At 42.2% G+C, this 18,276-nt stretch overlaps 1 protein-coding gene across 2 annotated transcripts; it reads left to right on the forward strand.

The window, feature by feature from the left end:
- The first annotated feature begins 3,790 nt into the window (after window positions 1–3,790).
- On the forward strand, window positions 3,791–16,149 carry LOC143328252 (uncharacterized). 2 transcript variants are annotated; one of them, XM_076743320.1, is made up of 8 exons: window positions 3,791–4,113; window positions 11,840–12,036; window positions 12,146–12,248; window positions 12,894–13,332; window positions 13,532–13,692; window positions 13,806–13,938; window positions 14,288–14,406; window positions 14,582–16,149. In XM_076743320.1, exons 2-5 carry the CDS (start codon window positions 11,841–11,843, stop codon window positions 13,568–13,570), a joined length of 777 nt encoding a protein of 258 aa, XP_076599435.1. In that variant the 5' UTR covers window positions 3,791–4,113; window position 11,840; the 3' UTR covers window positions 13,571–13,692; window positions 13,806–13,938; window positions 14,288–14,406; window positions 14,582–16,149. The 2 variants fall into 2 exon arrangements, with proteins under 2 accessions (XP_076599435.1, XP_076599436.1); XM_076743321.1 differs by lacking the exon at window positions 3,791–4,113 and having other exon boundaries at window positions 10,369–12,036; window positions 14,582–15,669.
- Window positions 16,150–18,276: the final 2,127 nt, after the last annotated feature.

Raw genomic sequence — 18,276 nt, forward strand, 5'->3', positions numbered from 1 at the left:
GAGGGAAGTTTGGGTGTCCCTGCTCAGACTGCTGTTCCCGTATCCCGGCCCCGGATGAAGCGGAAGATGATGGATGGATGATTTTTTAGTGTATTTTAATCCAATTACATAAATAATTGATATATTATACTTTTTCCCAGCTACAATCACTCTGGAAAAAAAAGAACACCAAAGTGGTAGTTGCTGTAATACCATCTGTCAACCGGGCAGGCTGCAGTTTCCTGATACATCACAGTGAACTGTGTTCACTGCGACCTCACCGGTGGCTGAGAGGGGAGGTGGTTGATCATTTAAATGTTACCAACAATATAAGCATATATGATGTTATGCATATTTTATTTTTTGTTTTAAAAAAGGACCTTTCATTACACTTACATAATACTTGTGTGTTTACAATTGTTATTTGATCAGCTGTATATCCTGTCTTCTTCCATATTAGGTTATGCAGGGTCTATTGCATCTGTACGCCAAACAGCTCAACCTTGGATGGGCTGTTTTCATCCTAAACCACTACACAGCTGGTGTGATCCTTTTTGGAACAGCAGACAGGGTCAGACAGGACAGCCTGCGAAGGGTAATGCTTGTTTTCATTGCTCCATCCTGTCCAGACCAGAACCTGCTAATTTGTGTAACAAAAACATTAGAAATGAATTATGTGCAATGAAAGGATTTTGTTTATGTTATCAATTTTGAGAATATGAAGTTTCATTAAAGAGAAAACTCATTTAATTGAAAATTACTTGAAGTGATGTGTTGATGTTTTTGTTTCTATTACAGACAGACTTCAGCAACTATGAGGCCATACTGTCTTTTGTAAATGTTGGGGGAGTTCACTGGAAGTTACTGGTCAGTGGTTGTTACTTCATCTGGTATCTTTTTGTGTTGCTTTGAGATAACGTTCATATATTCTCTTTAGTATGTACTTCCTGCCATGAAGGCTGTGTTCTTGCTGGACCCGATGGCAAATAAATCAGAGCAAGCTGAGTCTGCAGATGCTGCAAAAAGAATACGGTAGGTCATCTTTTTTTTTCTCATAAAGGACAGCCCTCTCATGAATTTGAAGGCAGACTTTGCAATCCTGGCAGGCAATTGATGCAGGTAACCCTAAAAAAACCTAGCTATGTGATTTCTGATAGTCTCGCCCACCTGCTGAGGATTTTTATTAATTTGAAGGTCATTTATTTTTAAACATTACTTTCATATTGATATTCCATGTGTATTGATACAGCATATCTCTTTCGTAGGGATTACATGAGGTTCAGAAATATCACCCTTGGCAAAAATGACTGGGGGAGACTCAGATGTAATAATAATCAATTGTTTAGTCTGTGAAACTTCAAAAAATGTCAATTTCTTGGGTTTATTTGACCAACTGAAGATATTAATGTTAAATAACAGTATGTTATTTAACATTAATAATGTTACTTCTTATCTGCTGGATGTGTAAGTAGGCAACCCAAGAGACCAAAAACAATGATTTAATACAGGTTGAAATGAGCTGTGATATCTCATCAACCTGTGTGATGTTTGTGTGTGTCAAACTCTCCTAATGTTATCCCTAAAGCCTGGACATGAAACAGAAGGGGCACAGAGCAGAGATCAGCCCTGGTTCATCTCCATGCTGCCCCTGCTGAGGCAGGGGGGCACAGTTCCCTCACCCTGAGCGCCCAGCCTGAGCTCACCTGAGTCGGACTTATTTAATCAAAGTGTACATTTTATCATCCTGGAGGCTGAAGTGTGTAGTATTTTGTTTGTCTTGTTTAGTGTTAAGTCTGTTGCCAGTCTTATTTGGGTAAGTTATCTCTTTCAGTTATGGCTGAAGTTTCCTAATAATTTGTGATGCGATCTGGGAAAACCCGTCGGATGTCGCGCTGGCACTTTCCAGGAAAACGTGAAAATAGGTCGAAAGTCAAAATATTGGTGAAATTGGGTTTTCATTAAATTATTATTTTACAACATCTTGTCTATCGTTCCTGAAAATATCTCATTATATTTCGCTGTTTAATATGTTAAAAACGTTATTTAAATCAGGCACGCTGTTTGTTGTCTCCTGATGTAGCCGGAGGCTGTCTCCCTCCTGGCCACTGTTTGGCACTGTGCCAACTGGCCAGCCACTGATTGCTGGGCGGGACCATGCGCACCCTTATATACAGGCGTGTGTGGCCGCGTCCGGTCTCTGTTCCGCTCCTCGCTGCTCCCGTGGTGGCCGTGGCCTGTCGAGCCAGCGTTGTGTGTTCAGCGTGGCAGCTTGATCCCTCGCTGCAACCGTCATCGGTGTGCCCGTCTGGTGTCTGCAACAGCCGCTGAGGCACCCAGATCTCCCTTACCCCGCGCGCCTGACTGCTTGGTCCAGGGGAGGCGAGAGTGGCCTGCTGGATCCCTGCGGTGTCCAGCTTACCTGTCCGCTCTGGCGGTGCATTAGAGCCGCGCCTGTGAGGCTTGCATCCTGTCCTCCGGGTTGCTGCATAGGCTGAACTATTGTGCGGCCCTGTAAGCGGCCGGCCACAGTCATCACACCTGGAGGCGGTGCTGCTGTTTTGAGCTTCTTTTCTTCGTTTTGGTTTTGCGTTATCTGTTTTGGTTTCCGTTCCTTTGTGTTAGTTTTCGTTCTTTTGTGTTGGTTTCCGTTTCTTCGTTTTGGTTCTCGTTTTCTTGGCTTTGGTTTTCTTTATTTCGGTTCTTTTCCCTTTTGTTTATTTTGCATTGTCTGGCGGAGCAGACTATGTTTTGGGGCCTGACGCTGACCGTCGCCTTGTCCTGCTCCGAGACCGAGTTCACGTCCAAGTGGGGCCCACATGGGATTTTCTTGGGTTACATGGGCTTAAACTGGGCATGGGTTTAGAGTGGGCTTTTAATTGGGTTGGTGTTGGGCCCCACATGGGCATCCCAGAAGAATATACATGGGCAAGAGATGGGCATCCCACTTGGATGGCACACATGGGTACTAGATGGGTCCCATTTGGGCTATATTCTCTGTTTGAAACAAGCAGTAAGTTAATTTGTTTAGGTTAAATTAATATGTATATATGCAGTGTTGTATTTTTTACACTTAGGGCATCATCAAAATGTTTTGGTGGTGCCACTTTAATGTAATCTAAACTTAAAAAATTCTGACATACATGGGATGTTTGCACAGCCTCAACCACAGCAACAACCGCACTTGATGCCATCTTGCTCAGTGAACACGATTGACAGCGAGAGAGTTATCACATTGGATTAAAATACGTTAAAACAATTCAAATTGGTCTGTGGCGCACAGATACAAACCTGAAGAAAGCCAATTAAAACGCAGCCTCAGGTCACATGCTCACCTTTCAGGCTCAGGACTGAAGAAGAGTTTTTTTTAAGTTTCATTGCCGCCATAATTTTTGAGGGGGTGTTTGTGAAATCTGCGTTGCGCCTGTAAGCTCACTGAAGGTAAGTCCTGAATAGCTAACAAAAATGTGGAACTGAAAATTCATAGCACTGTGTTAACGCCCAACGTGGTCTCGCCTCGCCATTGCGAAATCTCGTCATTCCGATCATTGGTTTCAATGCATTCGGACGAGCGGCCCATTTTTAACGTAGCTAGGTGGCTAAACGTTAGCTAACATGCTAGGACTCAAGTGAACTTGACGTTTGTTATGTCCTAACCTGCCAATGTAGACTCACTAGAGCTGCACAACTGTCAGATGATGTTTTCCTCCTGTAGAAGTTCTTGCCAACAATTTTTTCTGAAAATATAAATTTAAGAACGATGATTAATTTGAGACGTGCTCACGAAGAAGTACTACATTACCCACAATCCAAACGTGTGACAGCAGGGTCTCTGATTCGTCAAGCTCGCTGTTACCCGCGAATGGGTGGTTCCGCTAGCAGTTAGCGTTTGACGGAATCGTTCTAATAATGCTGAGGCACCTGTTGAGAGCCTGGTTGCTGCTGCAGGCTTTCTGTAGGAATAAACACACTTCGGCCAAAGTTCTCCTTAAAATACGGTGCTGTTAACAGGCGGGAGAAGTTTATTATTTTTTTTAAAGTTTTAACTTAACTTTAGCCCCTCAGTTTAACGATAGTCTGAGCTAACAACGGAGTGACACACCCCCCTCAGCTGCTGTTATCAAACGTCTAATGCCGGTGAGTTTATGGTTACACAGTGTAGATATCTATACATGATGAATAAAACGTCGCTGCAAATTTATGCTTTTTAGATGTAGGTGTTGTCATTAGCATGGCTGCCGTCATGAGGCAGGCTGAGCTTCAGTAACATCACCGTGCTGGCTCCCATTGTCCAGGTGGGGACTAGTTATAACGTTAGACTTCAAAGGATTTTGTTAAATGCTTAGCGTTATGGAGGGGTTGAGTAGGAGATTTTATATCAGGAACCGTAGCCGATGGAAAAAGTGGCCACACGCTGTTGAGCTGCTGTAAAACATTACAACAGCAAATTAGCCTTTTGGCTTTCTCTGCGAAATTTGTTTTGCTTAATTTAATTAATACTTTGAGAAACTGTAGTGCTGTGGTCTGGATTAGCTTTCCTGCCATCACCACCAGCAGAGGATAACTTGCTAGAGATTCAGGTTGGGTGTGCTTATAAATGTTTGGCTTTCAGGTGTGTGGGGTCATTATGCTTTTTGTTAATTTTTTTATTGCATTTAAAGTAACACACTGCTTTGTCCTTAGTTTGGCAAAAGAGTAAAGGGAGCCCATAAATGTTGCATTGATAATTATTTCAGAATCAGCGTTCCTTTATTTACATTTACAATGGGAGCCAGCACGGTGATGTTACTGAAGCTCAGCCTGCCTCATGACGGCATTTAGATTTCATTCATTCATTCATCTTCTATACCCGCGCATCCCATTTCGGGGTTGCCGGGGGCTGGAGCCTATCCCAGCTAGCAATGGGCGAGAGGCGGGGTACACCCTGAACCGGTCGCAGGGCTACATACACAAACACACAGACATACAACTCACACACTCACACTCACACCTATGGACAATTTAAAGACCAATTAACCTAATGAGCAGGGGGGGAGAAAGGGAGGAGTGCCCGGAGAGAACCCACGCATGCACGGGAAGAACATGCAAACTTCACACAGAAAGGCCCTGCCCGACCCAGGGTTTGAACCAGCAACCTTCTTGCTGTGAGGCACGCGCACTACCTGCTGCGTGCCACCGTGCCACCCATTTAGATTTGTTTATATATTACCTTTGGTTTTGCTTGGTGGCAATGTACTTTGAATTCAAATATAAACCTGACATCTTTAGTGTGTAATCATTTCATATAGGTTTAATTGGTTATGGTTGTTTAATGTGTGTGTTTATGGTCCTATCTCTTCTTTCAAAGTAAATTTTAGGTTCACAAATTATTATAAGCATTCTTGAGAATTATCAAGTCAATTTTCCTAGTAGTCCCTTGATAATATGTTTGAGGAAATTTTAATGAAATGGAAATGTAAACATGTCCAAAAAGGAGTAGGAAGAAGTATAAAACTTACTGAATCATACCGCTCCTCCACAGAAATTACGGTATAGAGTGCCGCCGTCTCAATAATCCAAAAAATAAATTGATGATTATACACTATATAGCTATATAGCTATAGATTATACACTTATATAGCTAGATAAATATTAGGCGACTTGCCTCAAATGACATTAACCACCACATAAAGTAAAATAATGATTATCTTGTCTTTTCAGAAAGAAATGGAGCGTTCTGAAAGAACAAAAAGAAGGAAAATAGCTGCTAAAGTGGCTGAACATTTTCGTCATGTTTCACATGAAAGTGAATTCCATCCGCCACTGGAATTACAGTTTGGATCTGCCCCTGAGGATTCCACTGAGGGTGGACATTATGTGTACACTGATTGTGTTGAGAGTGTGGCACACGATGCAGTGGAGGAAACGGACATTTTTTACGATGCTTTAGACACTGATATATTTGATAATTCAGAAACTGGGATGCCAGATGAATTCTTTGAATCAGATGACTTTGATTACCTGCATCTTGGATGTTCAGATTCAGATGCAGATTCAGAGACAACAGACACTAGTGGACTTGGAGAGTGGGCTGTGCAACACAATATCTCACAAACTGCGCTTTCTGCCCTGCTGAAAATTCTCAGACAAAAAGGACTGAACGTGCCATCCGACGCTAGAACCCTGATGTCCACAGACCGCACCTGTGACGTTAACAATGTGGCAGGGGGAACATACTATCATTTTGGCATTACAAATTCAGTTGTGGCAGAGTTGGCATGTTTAAATTTTGATCTGCGAGATTTGACAGATGTGCTTACACTTAGGCTGAATCCCATTTCACCCCTTGGCCCTCCCCCTTGGCCCTACCCCTCCGTTTTGCGCGTTCACGTGGAGGGGTAGGGGTGTCCCAATTCCCATTATGACGGAGGGGTAGGAGGAAGTGGTAGGGCTATGTACCCCTCCAAATGGAGATTTTTCCGAGGCACACTCCAAACGGAGGGGTACGACAGATTTCCCAGAATGCCTTGCAAGACCGGCAAGATGGCTGCTTCCGCAACTAAAGAAGTCCACAAATGTAAGTATTTTCTCCATGAATAAAGTTTTAAAATGTACGAAATCCACTTTATTGTCTATTTTAACGTTGTTTCAATGTGTAGTGGTCATTTTCCTCATAAAAAATCCCCCGAAAAAAATCGATAGTAGTCGAGGCTTCAGTTACGTGGTTACCGTTGCCAGGCTGAATGCCACTAGCGGTGCTCTGTGGGCAGCCCTGATGAAAATCTACAGTGATAACGTTATCGATAATAACTTCGGCAACCTCGCTGCTGGTATTCAGTTACATTGATAGCGTTATGGGATACAACATGCAGGAATGTCATACACAAATCGAATGTGACAGTAGCATTAGCCTGTAACTCCATTGAAGTTGTGTACGAATTGCGACAATCCGTGCTAACATGTTATATGGATGTTGTAACCCAAGTAACGTTAATATCACTGGTTTATATGAGATCAGAGATCATGAGATCACAGTTATCCATGTGTGTTATCTATGCAGGGACTCCAGAAGAGACCAGACGCCTCATAAAATTCAGGGCTGAAAATGAGCAGCGTTTTCTCAAATCCAAAGCTGCTGCCAAACAACTTTGGGAGTGAGTATTTTTTTTTAGCTTGCTTGACAGCATACATGCTTATGTTGATTTATTTTTTTCTTGCTTTTCATTGTTTTTACATTACTCCTCATATGTGTTGTGATACAGGACGTTGATCAAAGAGCTTGGGCTTGAGGGTAAAATCACCTGCCAACAAGCATCGAAAAAATGGGAAAATCTTAAAAAGAAATACAAGGTAAGCGAGAAGCACTTTAGTTGAAATTTAAGGCGATGCCTAAACTGTAATCTTTTAAAGTAATCTGTAATCTCTCAGTTAGCGCTGCAATGATGAACTTCATATTTATAAGTTATAACATTGTTTTGTTTTTTTGCAGGAGCTGAGAACTCCCAAGACAGGTTCAGGAACTGATGCCGGGGAAACCACAGCCTCTACCTGGCAGTTTTTTGAGGACATGCACGAGGTGCTGGGAGCCAGGCCGTCTATGGACCCTCCCATTGTGGTTGCCTCATATGATGATCCTGTTACACTGCTTATGGTAAAGCTACAGCCACATCATGTATTGTTATTGATTACTGATCTATATTGTTGATTATAACCCAGCATTTTAAGAAATGTATTTTCTACGTAGTTATGTATTGTACATACATACATATGGCCATATGACCTACTTCAGGAATATAATACCTTCTCATTTGTTTTGTTCTTAGGAGATCGTCGAGCCCACTCCTTCCACCTCAGCCACAGCTTCTTCTGAGGCAGCCGCATCTGATGCCCCTACCACTGCAGCTGCTACTGTGGACATGCCCCCAACCCCTTCACCCAAAAAAAAGAAGAAGAAGCTAAACCACATCTTGGATTTTCTGGTACAGGAGAGTGAGAAGGAGCAGAAGAGACACGAGGAAAGTGAGAGGAAAACAGAGCGTTTTTTAAGCCTGTTTGAGAAACTCATTGACAAAATTTAACAGTTTCTTTTGTGCGATATGGCCCCTTATCACACTAGTTCCTGTGTGTATGTTTGCACTGTTCGATGTTTACATCTGAAAAGTTGTTCTCAGGACCAATTTAAGAAATAATTTGCTGTGCTGTCCTGTGTGTGTATTCTAATGTCTACCTCAAAGACACAGCTGGCTGTTGTTGTTTTTTGTTTTAATATAGTTCTTTAATGTTTTTAAGACAAGTGCATGAATGCATCTGAATGTGATGCCATTTACCAAATAAAGTGCAATATTGTTTTCCACTACAAGTTTGTGAGCATGAATATCACACCAGCTAAACATTAACAACACCTGAAACAGATATTAGCATTAAAATAGATTTATTCAGAAAAAAACATTGACACATGCCTGATGTATGATAACAAAAAAACTATATAGATTGTCCATTTCTGGATCAGTCAGATTTATTTGAAAAAACAAAATAAAAAACTTGACACATCCCTGAGATAAGATTACAAAAAAAAAAAAACTATTTACATTGACCATTTCTGAATCAGTCAGATATTCAAACACACATCCCTGAGGCAGCATAACAAAAAAACTATATACATTGTCCATTTCTGGATCAGTCAGCATCCTCATGGGGCCTGCACATTGCCTGAGATCAGAGCAGCCAGGTGGTCTCTTGTTGCATTGCCAGACCTCTCATTAGCAGCCAGGGGTTCCCGAGGAGGTTGGGGGTCTAGCATATCCTGTGCAGCATCTTCATCTGGCTCCAGCACGTCCCCATTGTCCAGACACACATTGTGCAGAAAGGCACAGGACGCAATAACCTGAGGTGCAAATGTTGGTTTTACCTCCAAGGCTTTGAAAAGTGTACACCTCCACCTGGTCTTCATCATTCCAAAAGCCCTTTCGATTATGCTGCGGCCTTTGGAGTGATGATAATTGAAGCGCCCCTGTATTAGTCCATTAACTGGCTCCTTGTACGGTGTCATCAGGCAGACTGGTGTGTCCAAACACGGATAGCCACCATCTCCTAGAAGAATGTAGCCTGTGGGAGGGTACCATCTTGCTCTGTAAAAGCTGCTGTTCTTCATTACACGCGTGTCATGAACTGACCCCGGGTAACCAACAAAAATGTCTAGGAATCTTCCACTGGAATCACATATTGCCTGCATGTTTACTGAATAGAATCCCTTGTAATTTAAATAGTCTATTCGGTACCGTGCTGGTGCTTTTATCCTAATGTGGCTTCCATCTATTGCACCCACAACATTGTTGAATGCAGGGGTCCCTGATAGGTGGGCAAATCCTTGTCCAACTGCATGAAGCTGTCCTATGTGGGGGAAAGAGATGACACGCTTCAGGTTGATCCATATATCATTTGCTATTTTGTGGATGATGCGGTGGACTGTGGATTTGGGCACATTAAAAACACAAGATACAACGCGATAAGACAGTCCATGAGCCAGCCAGAAAACATAGATGAGCACTTCTAGCTGACTTCCCCAGCCATGGTCCTGCTCACTCTGCAGTAGCCTCTGCAGACTGTTCATTGCTCTTCTGCTGAGGCGAAAGTCCTGCTTCAACTCTGCCTCCACATTAAACCACAACCGCAGGACGGGCACGTTGTGGTTCAGTTTGCAGTATGTTGTAGGGTGACCAGTCTGAAAACAGAAATATGTTCATATCATTAGTCTCAGTTAGAAGGATTTAACTATAGTTTTATATGGGGGACATTTGGCTTTTCCCCAGCCCAAAAATCTAATGCATTAATAGCATTTACAATGCAGTCATGCTACATATTATCAGATCTGCACACTGATCAGTGAGCAAACGGTCGAATGCAAAGTAACAAATGCTATCGCTAGGTTACCAAGCTTTTGAGCACAACCTACTAACGTTACCGACGTTAGCATGCTAACATTAGCATGCTAACGTCAGTAGGAACACAGTTATTTTTATTGCACAAAAACGTTCTCCATTAAATTCTACATACCATAAAACGATCCACCAGCATTCCCAGGCGTCGAAGGCGTCTCTTCTTTCTTTCATTCCTCCGACTAGCAGCAGACAACCGTAAAAAGATCCCAATAGCCCACGCAACAGAGATTACCACAGCAGCAGACGGCATGATTCCTCGAGATCTCCGGCAAACACTTGTCGCATCTGCCTACGTAAGAGGCAGCGGCGACTACTGATGACGTACGCGATTGTCGAAGGGGTGTCCCAATTCGGAGGGGTTGACTTTCGGCCCTACCCCTTGGCACTCCGTTTCAAGGGGCAAGGGACAAGGGGTAGGGCTAAGGGGTAGGGGTAGAAAAGAGAAATGGGATTCAACCTTAGAGTCAATGTTGATAGCCTGCCTCTATTCCGGAGCACAGGTGTTAGTTTGTGGCCCATTCTGGGTAAGATTAAGGAGATCCCAATTTCAAATGTGTTTGTGATTGGTTTGTACTCAGGTGTGACAAAACCTACTAATCTGCAAGACTATTTGAATGAATTTATACAAGATATGAAATCTGTTTCACAGGAGGGTATTCAATATGATGGTGTGTATTTCAGAGTTGCAGCTCCAGATGCATTCATTTGTGATGCACCTGCACGCGCTTTCCTCAAATGTGTCAAAGGTCACACAGGCTATTATTCATGTGAACGCTGCACTCAAAAAGGTAAATATTTAAATGGAAGGATGACTTTTCCTGAGTTGTCTGCTGAACAAAGGACGGATGAGGCATTTAGGGATGTGGCCTACGAAGAGCACCAAACAGGTGTTTCACTCCTAAATGAGTTAGGTGTGGGGTTAGTTTCAAGCTTTGTGCTCGACTATATGCACCTTGTGTGCTTGGGGGTGATGCGCAAGCTGATTTATCTTTGGTTGAAGGGCCCTCTAAGATGCAGGCAGTCTATTCAAATTCTGGCTGTGATTTCAGCATTTATGGTCTCTGTCAGGGAACATTTGCCCAGGGATTTTGCAAGGAAACCAAGGTCTCTCCTAGAAATTAGCATGTGGAAAGCAACTGAGTTGAGGCAGTTTTTGCTTTATACTGGCCCTGTTGTATTGGTTAATAATATTTCTAACAAGATGTATAGACACTTTATGCTTCTGTCTGTATCTGTAAGAATTCTTCTTAGCCCTGATTTGTGTATTGAAAATTGTGACTAGGCTGAAGATATTTTGAAGCTTTTTGTGAAAGATTTTGGTTTGATTTATGGGATGGAATCTGTTGGATATAATGTACATTCTTGCTACACCTTGCCCAAGATGCTCGGAAATTTGGTCCTTTGGATAGCATTTCCTGTTTCCCATTTGAAACGTTTTTAGGTAAACTTAAAAAGATGGTAAGGAGGCCCCAAAACCCTGTGCAGCAAATTGTCCGGCGCATCCATGAGAAGCAGAGAGCAGGAAAACAGAAGAAAGTATCTGTTTCCTCTCCCCTTAAACAGCCTCATCTCTCTGGACCAGTGACTGAGGAACTTGCAACATGCCAGCAGTATAGGCAGTATAATGATGGACAGACATTCATTTCTTGCTCTAAGGGTAATAACTGTTTTACCGTAGGGGGAAGAATTCTCGTTGTGAGAAATATTATTCTTCCTCGTTGTGAAAATGTCAAAGTACTTTGTCACTTCTTTGAAAACTATGACTCTTTTTTCAACAACCCAATCGACTCAGCATGCCTTGGAATTCACTTTGTCTCAAAGTTATCTGGAGATTTGCATGTTGTATCCATTGAGGAATTACAGAGAAAAGTGGTCCTCTTGCCATTCAAATCTGGATATGTGGCATTTCCACAGCTTCACTAGCCTGCTTGTTTTGGATTTTCCAGCATGCTACCATTTGCAGTTGTGGACTTTTTGGATGGTGGAGGTGTAGCTATTGTACCCTGCAAGTGGTTTACTGGACCAGAGGAAGACTATTGTCGCTGGCCACCAGGACGACTCAACATCACCAAAGCAGTGAAGGATCAGCTTGTTCCAAACACAGACTGGCCACAGTTCAGAGTGCGAATTTTGGGAAAAGCAGGTAATGTGACTTTTTTGAGTGGCAATAGGGATGATATATGTACCAACAAATTATACATAAGGCATGTTTCTGAAAGAGTAGTTACTGTTTTTGTGTATGTGTATTGCAGCAAACTATGCCCATGCGAGGGAGAAGCTTTTGAAATCGGAGGTGAACTCGGACTTGCAGAGCGACTCAGATTCTGGAATGGGAAAAGGAAAGCGTAAAAGGTGGTAAGTGAGACAGTCAATATGGTGTCAGACATGTTTGGAAAACCGGTGTGCTATTCCCATAATCCCATGCCCAGTGTTTGGCCCTGATTTAGGCTAAAAACATGGTGTAAATGATACATTTTCATGTCAAATATGAAAGTTAGTGCTTACGGACACTTTGATTATGTCACATGCATAGTACAGAGGATTTTTTTTTTTTATAATGTTTATAATGTATGAGTGAATGTTGCATTTGTTTCAGTTAGAAACACAGGTGTACACTATTAATCAGTAAATCAAAGATGTTAACACATAATTTTATTTATTTATTTATTTATTTAGAGAGGACAGTGCACATTAATCATACATTTCTGTAAATGTGCCAGTGTTAGCCAAAGGCTAGTTTCCAACCGTAGTCCTCCGGCATGGTGTTAAAAGCCATTAAGACATGCAAGGGTCATAATACATAAAAAAAACAGGGACATAGGAGAGATAAAATTTGAAGTAAGAATACACCATATCAATATGACACTAAAAGAGGGACAATCAACACAATACTACCGAGACAGATACAACAGATAGACAGTTATACACGACAAAACCATTATGTGCAGTGCAATTAAAAACAACAACAACAATAATCTACCCCATTTTGTCTATCTCAAGGCAAAGACTTGCATCAAGTTCTGAGGACGAATCCGGCACTGCTACGCAAGATCAACCATCATCCAATAGGTCTGTACCTTCTCCTGTTCAAGGGAACACGCAATCAAAAACTCCCCAATCAGTCAACACCCGTCCCTTTGTCTGGCCAACTTTGCTCTCAACACCTTCAGCAGTAGCTACTACACCACACATCTGCCATAGAGTGCAAGTTGACAACTCTGCATTTCGAGATGGTATGTTCGCACGCATTCTAACCCTCCTGGAGGAAATCAAGGACACGCAGAGGGTCCATGGAAGGATGATACAAACACTCCTTTCACAAGGTGATGCGCCCGCTGTTTCAGTTCTACCAGAGGGTACAGTATTCCCACTGAGGACTGTCTCAGATGTTCAAGAAATGGAGCAGAAATTGGCAGACCCCACCTTCCACAAAGAAGTGGTAAGTATGAGCTAACATACAGGGTTTTTTTCCTGGCTCAGAAAGGGGCTTTGGTGGTGATGTCTGAGGTGTGCGCAAAATTTTGAGATTATGGACTTCTTAGAATATTGAAATGAAGACCAACATGCAACATGCTTTTTGCTTCTGTCATTATTTCTGGGATGCCTACCAGTTTCATGAATATATTATGTTCTCTTAGGCTGCTGTGGTGGCTGATATCAGGGGGGGCTACTGTTGATGAGGCAATGAGGAGGATGATGGGCTTCCTGATGGACAATGCCTTAGCAAGAAAGTAAAACTTTGTTGGCCGCCATGGGAAACTAGAATTCCGAAAGCTTCAATTGTTTGAAGTTGTGTACGGTATGTTTACTTTCCATGGGATGTTTAAATGGAGATCCTGCAACTTCTTTGAATAAAAGCTCAAATGTGGAATTGTATCTCACTTTTATGCTCTTTCTGGATGTTACTTACAGGCAGTTTGAAAAAAAATTCCCTCACTAAGGAAATCACAAGGAAGGATGCTGAAAAGGCTGCGTCCAAATGGTTCATTGGTGCCAGGGACAGGGGAGGAAACCGTGCCATGAGAGCATGTGGCGGAGAGCAAACGTAAGTCTGAAGATATGCATACTGTCTTACATGACAGTACAATTTACAAAATGTTTAGACACTATTCAGCCACAACATTAGCATGGTTAGGTGCTTTTTCTGCACTCTTCACGTTTTATTTTTTGATAATTTTTGCTGTGTTCATGATCATGGCATGAATTTTGGCATTAAGACAAAATACCTGACATTTAAAGGGTTAAAAATATATTAACAAATAAGGAATGCTTTATATTTATGATTAGAAATTATGTTAATGATATACGAAAGATGAGAATCATATTAATTTATTACTTTGTATGTGTGTGTGTTTTTTTTTTCTTTTGGTGATTTTTCACTTAATTTCTGATAGTCGCAGTGGAAACAGACAGGATAGGCAGGACGGAGAGAGGGGAGGTGACATGCAGCAGAGGGCCCTGGCCGCTGCAGTAAGGACTCCGCCCCAGCGGGATGCGCAGCATGTGCCACCGGGTGAGCTATAGTGGGCATACCTAATTTATTAAATTTTATATATATATATATTCTAATTGCACTACATGTTAAATCTCTTCTATCTCTTCTATTCTTGTAAGGAGCACCTGTAACGAAAATTTCCCCTCGGGAATCAATAAAGTATTTCTGATTCTGATTCTGTTGTTTTTCTCAGGACAAGATGAACTTCTGTAGCATTTCTGTCCATGTTGATCGACTGTGCGGCTGAGATGGAGTGGAAATCTGAGAGAAAAAGAAAACACTCGCTGACACGGGAAGAAAGTTTTTTTAGTCTGATGAAGACTCATTGTGTTCCGACTGTCAAAATATTCATTTTTTAGGATAGCGAAGGAATGACCCGCCTTGCACTGCCTGCGATTGTTTAGCCCTAACCAATCATCAGTCCTCATGCCTACACCAAACTAACCAAACCAACGACGGCAACAAGTACTAGCCAATCAGAGGCGGAGGCATTCCTTTTCCATCCTAGGAAAAAATGGACACGACGCTGGTTGTTTGTTCATCGCTTTTGGATCAGCATCTGTCCTCTCTGGTTAATTTTCACTCGATCACTAATAATTCACTTAATTGTATAAATGTGCAATAAATATTAACCATTCTAGATGGTTTACCTGTTTTTTCATCCTGTTGACATTTTTTTTGTTGCCATTTTGGATTTTAATTTTAGCTGTGATTGATTCCTATGGCTTGAATTTAGCTGGGGTGTTGTTGCTGTTGTTTTTTAAATTCAGTCTCCGAGTTTGAGTTAAGATTATCCCAGGCAATATGAATGAGTAATAATATTTAGGAAATAATTGTTTTCTGAGGCTTAAAATCTATACTGATTTACAACACATCTTCATATTTTTGACAGTGTATCTTGGCAGTACATTTCATTGAAAGTGGTATTAACGGGTCTGGTGGCTCGGTGGTAACACTGTCGCGTCACAGCTAGAAGGTGCACCATGCCTTTGGTTCCTGCTGCTCGAGGAAAAATAAGGGGCCTTTCTGTGTGGAGTTTGCATGTTCTCCCCATGTTCACCTGGGTATCCTCCATAAAATACCCCCACTAAAAACATGCAAGAAGATCACCACCTGACCAACTGGGCGCTGGTCGACTGGCAGCCCACCGCTCCTGGTCCTTCTGTGGAGGAAGGACGACCATGGATGGGTCAAAAAGTGGAAAGAATTTCACAGATGCATGGCATGTACAGTTTCCCCCTCAACTCTGCATGTTGTGTGTAAAAAATGAGACGAATAAAGGTCTTAGGTACCCTGTAGATCACAGTAATCAGCAAGCTCATATCACTAATAAATGTGGCAAGGTGTGTCTTCATCTTGTTTTTTCTTCTATTTAAAGGGTCGTTGGAACAGAGAGGACAGCTGGTCTCTATCGACCACACTCAGATCCCCCCCTCCACCCCCACCCCCGGACAATAGCATCGGGCATTGGTGATGTCTGGACGTGTCCTAATCGGGATCAGTGTGCCATTATAATCTGGAATACATTAATCTAGAGACTCTATTTCAACTTTAAAAAGTAAGCACAAGTCTCATATATTGATGTAATATTCCATGTTTCGAGTTTTTGATCAATCTCTGTTCATTATCTTTTTTGGAGAAACTTTGAGTTTGTAATGGTTGTATATGTTAGCTTCTTGCCTGAAACTTAAAAACAAATTTGACGGTGTCATCATGACACCGTGGATCTGTGGATAAAAATAAATTCTACATGTTTAGCTTTATATGCTTGTAATCTCATTCTTTTACTCTTCAGTTAGATTTTGTGATTTATCATATTCAATACCAGTGCAGCTATATTGAAGGAAATATCAATGGTCTCTGTTCATTAAATACATAAATTTAATTTTAGTTTATTTTTATACGCCCTTCTTTAGTAAGCTAAATGTATTTAATTGGGTATAATGTAATGTATTTTAGCCCATATACATCTGCTGTGGCCCACAGGAGCACTACCTAGTTGGGTTTCATCATCAACCCATGAACTCCATAGGCCCCACATGGGAAATGCTGGTTTTGCCGATATGGGACCTGTATGAAGCCCAACAGGGGCCCTTCATCAACCCATGTAAGAGAATTTCTGTGGGCCCCTAGTGGGGATAACCTGCTCTGCCCATGTGGGACTTGTATGAAGCCCAACAGGGGCCCATCATCAACCCATTAGGGCTAACACATGTGGGGCCTCCATGGAAACTGAGGACAAAATTAGCTGGGCCCCAGTTGGGTAGCCAATCTGGGCCCCTCTTATCAGCCCTGATGGAATCCATCTGGGCCCCACATGAGTGTGCTGGCTGGGGGGCTGTTATGGGGCCTAATTGATGAACCACGCCACGTGATGGATATATTTTAAATCCTTTATTCATTTGTCTCTTTTGTTTTCTTTAGTTGCTACTGTTTGATTAGTTTAAGTAATCTCTTGTGTCCTTTATTGTGTTAGATTGATTTAGTTATTTCTGTTTCTTTCCAGATTGTTTAATTACTCATTAAATTCATTCTTTGTCATTTCTTTCATTCTGTTGCACCTACACCACTGTTGTGAAGCCCCAGGGCATGTTTTATTAATTCTGTCTTGTTTTGTTTCAGGTGCTGGCTGCTGACAGCGGCAGTTTAACCTCTGGTGGTGGTGCGTTCCTCACAGTCCCCTCCCGTTTTGCTTTTGCGTATGTATGTGTGTGTGTGTGTGTGTGTGTGTGTGTGTGTGTGTGCAGTGTCACGGGTGGTTCATTTTGGATCCCTTCTCCCTTTTTGGTTTCCTGCCGCATGGTAAGCGCCAGCCCTGACCTTACCCCCCCCCCTTCTTGCCCAGGTGTCTGTTTTATTGTGTGGGGTGTGCTATTTTGTTCTTTTCCTTTAATTTGGTTAATAAAGTTTGTTACCTTTTAAATGATAAACCGTCTTGCCCCGTGGTATTTTTGAACCTGTGTGACCTTGTCTGGTTAAAATCTTAGCTTAGCATTTCCTGGGGTGCAATTCCCCAGGTGGCGTTGTTGGACACTCTGGTGATACACTAACCAACCCCCTCCTCTCGCCACACTACGAATGAAAAACAAACAGCGCATGAAATCCGCCGTACCTACGGCAAACACCCGACGGCGTCACTGAGCATTCATAGTTCTGCGTCGAGGGAACGCGTTGCTCCGCAATTCGCCGCCAAGCCGCTAGGGGGGTGTGGCTGTGTCTTTGTATGGTTTCGGGGGGCTCTTGCTGCCGCGAAGAGGAGTTGTAGAGGTGGTCGTACTTGCGTACCTCCTCGATAATTCTTTCTTCGGCTTGGTCCATTTTTTCTTGTAGCTCTCACCACAGAAACTTTGAAGTCTACACAGCCTACGAAGACGGTTTATCTATCATAGTTAAGGTGACCACATGTCCCGCTTTGTGCAGGACAGCCACGCATTTCCATCACTTTTCACACACTTGCTTTTACAGACACTGAATGTTGTGGACATTTCTTCAGTTGTGTTTTCTTGCTGAGTGAAAGAAAATTGTTTTTCTGTGACTGAACGCTGAAACCACAAATAGAAATCAAAGCACTTCTTTATGCTCTCGCTCAGTTGTACCTGATTTTTTTCTTTCCTGCCTTCAGTAAAATCAAGTGTCACAAAGATCAGTCTCAGGTGATGCATGTGAAATGTTTTGATGCAACTGACGAGCAGTTGCAGTGTTTAACACCCCCTAACATTAACTGTGCAACTTTATCACAGTAGAAACTAAACTTACTTAAACTGTAAACATATTGAAACTCTGGTTTCATGCAAACGTCGGTCAAAATGCTGAAATCGTGTCATGTGAGAGCCAGCTGATAATTGGTACTATCATCTGATAACCTAAACAACTGAAATGGATGACTAA

This window comes from Chaetodon auriga, chromosome 11 (assembly GCF_051107435.1).
Source record: "Chaetodon auriga isolate fChaAug3 chromosome 11, fChaAug3.hap1, whole genome shotgun sequence".
Taxonomy (NCBI): Eukaryota; Metazoa; Chordata; class Actinopteri; order Chaetodontiformes; family Chaetodontidae; genus Chaetodon; species Chaetodon auriga.

Coding starts and splice junctions, on each gene's coding strand:
- LOC143328252 (XM_076743320.1), top strand. CDS start 11,841: ATGCTACCATTTGCAGTTGTGGACTTTTTGGATGGTGGAGGTGTAGCT. Junction 12,037..12,145: donor GCGAATTTTGGGAAAAGCAG/GTAATGTGACTT, acceptor TGTGTATTGCAG/CAAACTATGCCCATGCGAGG. Junction 13,333..13,531: donor CCACCTTCCACAAAGAAGTG/GTAAGTATGAGC, acceptor ATGTTCTCTTAG/GCTGCTGTGGTGGCTGATAT.